The 7,682-nt window shown below is 33.9% G+C and overlaps 1 protein-coding gene across 1 annotated transcript in view; it reads right to left on the bottom strand.

Annotated features, from left to right (window-relative positions):
- The window catches only part of EAF2 (ELL associated factor 2), a 57,088-nt gene that overhangs the window by 18,926 nt on the left and 30,480 nt on the right, over window positions 1–7,682 (bottom strand). The window contains exon 5 of the mRNA XM_010845412.1: window positions 2,435–2,692. Coding sequence (XP_010843714.1) covers window positions 2,435–2,692 — 258 coding nt within the window. The remainder of the gene's footprint in view (window positions 1–2,434; window positions 2,693–7,682) is intronic.

The following is a 7,682-nucleotide window of genomic DNA, read 5'->3' as shown; positions in this document are numbered from 1 at the left end:
TGGAGAATCCCAGGGACGGGGGAGCCTGGTGGGCTTCCATCTATGGGGTCGCACAGAGTCGGACACGACTGGAGCGACTTAGCAGCAGCAGCAGCATAATTTAAAAAATAAAATATATAATTTTAACCACTTTTTCATTCCTAATATTGTGTTTTTTTCTTTTTCTTTCTTCATCCGCCTTAGAAGTTGGTCTTTTTTTAGTTTTCAAAGAAGTAACTTCTAGCCTTGTTGATCTTCTAATGTTTCTTTGTTATCTATTACACTAATTTCAATTCTAATATACAATATTTTCTTTCCCTGCTTTAAGATACTATTGTTTTTCTAGTTCCTCAAGGTGAAACTCTCACTCATTTATTTTTAATTTTTTAAAAAAAGAACATTTTGAGACTATAAAGTTCCCTATAAGTACCTTTTAGGTGGTACCCCAAAACTGCTGAGATATTCTTGACATTACTTAATTACAAATATTTTTTAATTTCATTGTAATTTCCTTTTAACACATAAATCACTAGATATGTGCTCCAAAGTTTCTAAGCATGTATTTTGAACTATTTTTTGTTATTTATTTATATTCTCATTGTCTATAGTCATATGATGATTAATAAAATATGATTTCTTTTAAATGTGTTCATTTGTCCTAGTAGAAATTAATTTCATAAATGTTTTACATTCATATTCTTGAAAGTATACCTGCTTTTTATTTTTATATTGTAAGATTCTACATATTTACTATTAGAACAGGCATATTCAGTCTTTCAAGGCAATAGAAATAAAACAAAAATAAACAAATGGGATGTAATCAAACTTAAAAGTTTTTGCACAGCAAAGGAAACCATAAACCAAATGAAAAGACAACCTATAGAATGGGAGAAAATATTCACAAATGATGCAACTGACAGGGCTTAATTTCCAATATATTAGTATTCTTAATGTTCCAAACCAAAGAACCCAATTGAAAAATGGGCAGACGATCTAGAGACATTTCTCCAAAGAAGAAATACAAATAGCCAATAGATACATTAAAAGATGCTAAACAAAGCTAATTATTAGAAAAATGCAAATCACCTCACATTAAACAGCCATCATTAAATGGTCTACAAATAAGAAATGCTGGAGAGGGTGTGGAGAAAAAGGGACCCTTCTACACTGCTTGTAAGAATGTAAGTTGGTGCAACCACTGTGGAAACCTGTATGGAGGTTTTTTCAGAAAACTAAAGACAGAATTACAATATGATCCAGCAACCCCACTCCTGGGCATATATCCAGAGGAAAACCATAATTCAAAAAGATATATGCACCCCTATGTTCACAGAAAGCATTATTCAAAATTGCCAAGTCATGGAAACAATCTAAATGTCCATCAAGAGATCAATGGATAAAGAAGATATGGTACATATTTATAATGGAATACTACTCAGTCATGAAAAAGAACAAAATAATGCCATTTGCAACAACACAGATGCAACTAGAGATTATCATACTAATTGAAATAAGTCAGAATAAAAGAGACAAATACCATACAATATCACTTACATGTGGAATCTAAAAGATGACACGAATCGACCTATCTAAGAAACAGAAACAGGTACTTTGTCAGTGCTAGTATTATGTGATAAGCAAAATAAACAAGATCACAGCCCTCTTGGAGCTTATAAGATAATAAATCAAACAACATATAAATTTGTAAATGACAACTGATATAAAGAAGATACTGCTCTGAAGGTCTATAACAAGGGGGATTTGATCTTGTCAGAAGAGTCAAGAAAGACTTTCTTGATCAAGTAAATCCTGGAATATAATCTAGAGAATAAATTATCTACATGAAAAGAAAGATATATTTCTAGCTGAATAGAGAGTTAGTGTAAGTCCCTGAGGTAGGCAGGTAGGTAGGACTTCTGTGTCTAGAGCTGAGAGGTGTGGGTGAGAGATGCAAATTTACAAGTTATATGTATACAAGTATTGATTGCAAGAGAAATATAGAACTTATCTGAGGAAAGATTATAGAATAAAAAGAAAAAAGGACCTAGAATTAAGCTTTGAGAAACTTCAGCTGTAATAACTGAGTAGAAGATTATAAGCCAGCAAAGAAAAGACAGAAAAGTGTCTTGAAAGAAAGGAGAAAAGCCAGTAAGGCATTATGTCACAGAATCAAAAGAAAATGAATAACTTAATAAGAAGGTGATTTCCGTTAAATTATGGTGATTTGTGTTAAATAATGGTGTTATTTAACACAAATAAATTTTTAAATTTTTATTTATTATAAATAAATAATGGTGTTATTTAACACAAATAATTTGTGTTAAATAATTTATGTTAAATAATGGTGATTTCTGTTAATAAAAAAGAAGCAATTCTATTTAAATTTTAGGTCATAATCAGTGTGGTTCATTGTGAATTCTTACTTTTCCAATTACTCATACTTATGTATACTTACTTAAAGTATTCATCAGAAGACCATTGTTGTCATGATGTTTATTCTGACCAGCCACTATCTCAGGAATCCTGCACTGTGGCATGATAGACATGGTAGGATGTTCTGAGATATAGTTCCCTGGATCAGGAGAGGATTTGCACTCTTCATCTTCTGAATCACTGGAACTGTCCTCACTGCTTGAAGATGATGAGCTTTTGGAATCTGATGAACTATCACAACTACTCATCTGGTCCATTAGACTAGCTTCTGCTTTCAGTTCTGAAAATTAAACAGAATTTAACAGTTAGGTCAAAATAATGTTAACTATATATTTAAATATATAGTTAATAAATAATGTTAACTATAAATATTAAATAAACATAATAAAATTTGAACGTGTCAGTTTCTAATAAACTTGATGAAGAATAAATAATGTATACATTCACAGCATTTTATGATTTTATTTAAAAAGCTCCTCTACCAGTACAAAATGAAAAGTAAAACCCCACTTCCTACCCCATCCTCAAGTTCTTTTAATCCTACTCTCCAGGAATAATCACTCCTAACAGTTTCTTGTCACCATATATGTTTTAAAATTCTGCTTGGAAAATGGCATTTTAGATTTTGACACCCAATTCACCTGTTGTTAGAGCTTGAGTGTGGTCTTTGTTATCACCCAACCAAGAGTTTTCTGAAGGGGTAGGTTATAAGATATCCTGACTATGCTATTCCTCCTCTCGTCCTTTCTGAGGTCTCTAACCAGATTACCTTCCTCTTTTCATCTTTCAGAGTTCTCCTTTGGTTGTCTTTTGCATTGTTTCCTGGGTGTATAGTTTTACTTTGTGGGAAGAAGCAGAAACAGATAAGTCTATGTCATCTTGTCCCACAATACATTTTAAAAGACTGAATTTATACAGAGTGTGTTTTCTACCAAAACAAAATAAAATTTAAAAGTTATAAATGGAACCTAGATAATCTTAAAATATTTGAGAAGTAAATGCTCTTCTGAAAAACCCATGGATCAAGGAAGAAATAAAAAAGATTTTAGAAAATACTTCTAATTAAAAGAAAATGAAACCACAATTTATCAAAATCTGTGGAATAAAAATTAAGTACATTTTGGAAAAAAATTTAAAACATTAAATGATTATGTTGGGGGAAAAAGACGTTTCAATTAAGTGAACGAAGCTGTACATAAGAAGCTAGAGAAAGAAGAGCAAAATTAAACAAGCAGAAGGAAAAAAAATTAAGAGCAAAAAACAAGAAAGAACCAAAAGAGTGAAAATATATGAAACGAAAATTGATTGCTTTTAGATAAATAATGTTGATAAAACTCAGCTGGGTTTATCAAGAAAAAAGACACTAAACATGAATTAGAGAAGGAAATGGCAACCTACTCCAGTATTCTCGGTTGAAGAATCTCATGGACAGAGGAGCCTGGCAGGCAACAGTCCATAGCGTCGCAAGAGTCAGACATGGCTTAGTGACTAAACCACCATCACCAAACATGAATTACTAATATAAGGAGTCAAAGAGGTGACAGCACTACAGATCTTACAGCATTAAAAGAATAGGAAGGAAGATTGTGAACTACTTTATGCCCATAAACATAGTAAATTAGATGAAATGGATCAATTCCTTGAAAGGCACAAACTACTAAGGTTCACTCAAGAAGAAACAGCCTAAATATCCCTAAAAATTAGGTTGTAGTTATAACCTTCCCCACACCCTGCACACAAATCTCCAGTGACAGAAGACTTCACTAGTGAATTATACTGATTATTTAAGGGAGAAATAATACAAGCTTGATGCAAATTCTTCTGTATAATTAAGAAGGAAGGAATACTTTCCATTTCATTCCATAGGGCCAGAATTACTGATACAGAAATTCAACAGAGACATTACCAAACCAAACCAAACCAAACACCCAATGTCCTTTATGAACCTGGTCACAAAACTTTTAAGCAAAATTTTAGTAAATCAAATTTAATAATACATACCAGTGGTTTTCAACCAGCTACAATTTTCTCACCTAGGAAGACATCTGGGAATGTTTGAAAACATTTTTGGTTGCCACAATGGGGGGCAAGTGGTGATACCAGCATCTACTGGGTAGAAGCTAGAGAGGCTGCTAAGTACTTTACAATACACAAGTCAACGCCTGACCAAGCACCATCCAATTCCAAATGCCAATATTGCTGAGGCTGAGAAGTGCTAATATTTAAAAGGACAATATATAATGACTAAGTGGGATTTTCCAAGGAATACAAACTTTTAAAAATCAATCCATATAGTTCACTTTGTTAAAACCTGAAAAATAAAAGCCATCTCAAAACAGCAGAAATTTCAACAGTAGTTCTTGACAAAAAAAAAAAAGGAAAAAAACTTTCAGCATCATAGAAATAGAAGTTAACCTGATGAAGGACATCTAGAAAGAACTTACTGCTGAAATCATACATAATTGTAAAGAACTGAAATCATATGTAACTCTAAAGGACTGAATATATTCTATCGTCAGAAACAAGGTTTTCCACTTTGACCACCTCTAGTCAATGCTGAATTGAAGGTTCTACGTGGTACAATAAGTTGTGAAAAAGAAATAAGTATCAACAGATTGGAAAGGGAGAGGTAAAATTGTCATTATTTACAGATAACATGACTATAAATGTAGAAAATCTTAAGTTACCTTCAAAAAAAGTTCAAGAATAATGAGTTTAGCAAGGTTAAATATAACAAGGACAATATACAAAAATCAGTTTCATTCCAATCCCAAAGAAAGGCATGCCAAAGAATGTTTAAACTACCACAGAATTGCCCTCATTTCACATGCTAGCAAAGTAATGCTCAAAATTCTCCAAGCTAGGCTTCAACAGTACATGAACCAAGAACTTCCAGATATTCAAGCTGGATTTAGAAAAGGCAGAGGAACCAGAGACCAAACTTCCAACATTTGTTGGATCATAGAAAAAGCAACAGAATTCCAGAAAAATATCTACTTCTGTTTCACTGACTACGCTAAAGCCTTTGAATGTGTGGAACATGACAAACTGATGAAAATTCTTCAAGAGATGAGAATACCAGGCCACTTTACCTGCCACCTAAGGAACCTGTTTGCAGGTCAAGAAGCAACAGTTAGAACTGGAAATAGAACAACAGACTGGTTCCAAATTGGGAAAGGAGTATGTCAAGGCAGTATATTGTCACCCTGCTTATTTAACTTATATGCAGAGTACATCATGCAAAATGCTGGGCTGGATGAAGAAGAAGCTGGCCTCAAGACTGCAGGGAGAAATATAAATAACCTCAAACATGCAGATGACACTACCCTTATGGCAGAAAGCAAAGAGGCACTAAAGAGCCTCTTGATGAAATTGAAACAGGAGAGTGAAAAAGCTGGCTTAAAACTCAACATTCAAAAAACTAAGATCATGGCATCTGGTCCCATCATTTCATGGCAAATAGATGGGGAAACAATGGAAACAGTGAGAGACTTTATTTTGGGGGACTCCAAAATCACTGCAGATGGTGACTGCAGCCATGAAATTAAAAGACAGTTGCTCCTTGGAAGAAAAGCTATGAAAAACCTAGACAGCATATTAAAAAGCAGAGACATTACTTTGCCAACAAAGGTCCATCTAGTCAAAGGTATGATTTTTCCAGTAGTCATGTATGGATGTGAGTGTTGGACCATAAATAAGGCTGAGTGTTGACGAATTGATGCTTTTGAACCATCAAAAGGAGAAGACTGTTAAGAAGACTTCTTGGAAGTCTTCTTCTTAGAAGACTGTTGGAGAAGACTCTTGAGAGTCTCTTGGACTGCAAGGAGATCAAACCAGCCCATCCTAAAGGAAATCAATCCTGAATATTCATTGGGAAGACTGATGCTGAAGCTGAAACTCCAATACTTTGGCCACCTAGTGTGAAAAGCCAACTCATTAGAAAAGACCCTGATGCTGGGAAAGATTAAAGGCAGGAGAAGGGGACAACAGAGGACGAGATGGTTGGATGGCATTGTCAACTCAATGGACATGAGTTTGTGCAAGCTCCAGGAGATGGTGAAAGACAGGAAAGCCTGGAGTGCTGTCCCATGGGGTCGCAGTCAGACATGACTGAGTGACTGCACAACAACATAGATAATTTTGACAAAATATTTGAAGGACCTGTATGCTGAAAACCATAAAGCATTTCTAAAAGAAATTAAATATTTAAATAAATGGAGAGAGATACTGTGAGGAAAAAAAAAAACTGTCCATATATACGTGGGTCTATTTCTGAACTTTTATCTAACACATAGATCTATTTGTTTATATTTATGCCAACACCATATTGTCTAGTTAGCTTTATAATAATTTTGAAATCAGGAAGTTTTAGTCTTACATCTTTGTTCTTTTCTTACAAAGTTCTTTTGGGTATTCTAGGACTCTTCCATTTTCACAAGAATTTTAGAATTAGTGTCTCAATTTCTTACAAAGCTTGTTGAAATTTTTATTGGGATTGCACTGAATTGTTTGCCATTTCCTTCTCCAGGGAGTCTTCCCAATCCAGGGATCAAACCCACGTCTCTACATTGACCGGTGGACTTTTACCACTGAGCCACTAGGCTCAATAATATATCTATATATTATATGTATACATCATGCATATTATCTAAATATATATATTATATATACATGTACACACATACATTATATATTATATAGATAATGATATGTATATATCTATATGTATATTATACATCTATATATAGATAGATATGTATATATATAATGGAATACTGCTCATCTATAAAAAAAGAATGAAATAATGCCATTTGCAGCAATATGGATGGACCTAGTGAATTAAGTTAGAAAGAAAAAGACAAATACCAAGAAATTTGTATGCAGGTCAGGAAGCAACAGTTAGAACTGGACGTGGAACAACAGACTGGTTCCAAATAGGAAAAGGAGTTCGTCAAGGCTGTATATTGTCACCCTGTTTATTTAACTTCTATGCAGAGTACATCATGAGAAACGCTGGACTGGAAGAAACACAAGCTGGAATCAAGATTGCCAGGAGAAATATCAATAACCTCAGATATGCAGATGACACCACCCTTATGGCAGAAAGTGAAGAGGAACTCAAAAGCCTCTTGATGAAAGTGAAAGTGGAGAGTGAAAAAGTTGGCTTAAAGCTCAACATTCAGAAAACAAAGATCATGGCATCCGGTCCCACCACTTCATGGGAAATAGATGGAGAAACAGTGGAAACAGTGTCAGACTTTATCTTCTGG

The sequence above is a fragment of the Bison bison genome, unplaced genomic scaffold, assembly GCF_000754665.1.
Source record: "Bison bison bison isolate TAMUID 2011002044 unplaced genomic scaffold, Bison_UMD1.0 scf7180017864215, whole genome shotgun sequence".
NCBI classification, from domain to species: Eukaryota; Metazoa; Chordata; class Mammalia; order Artiodactyla; family Bovidae; genus Bison; species Bison bison.
This window is presented reverse-complemented; position numbering and strand designations above follow the sequence as displayed.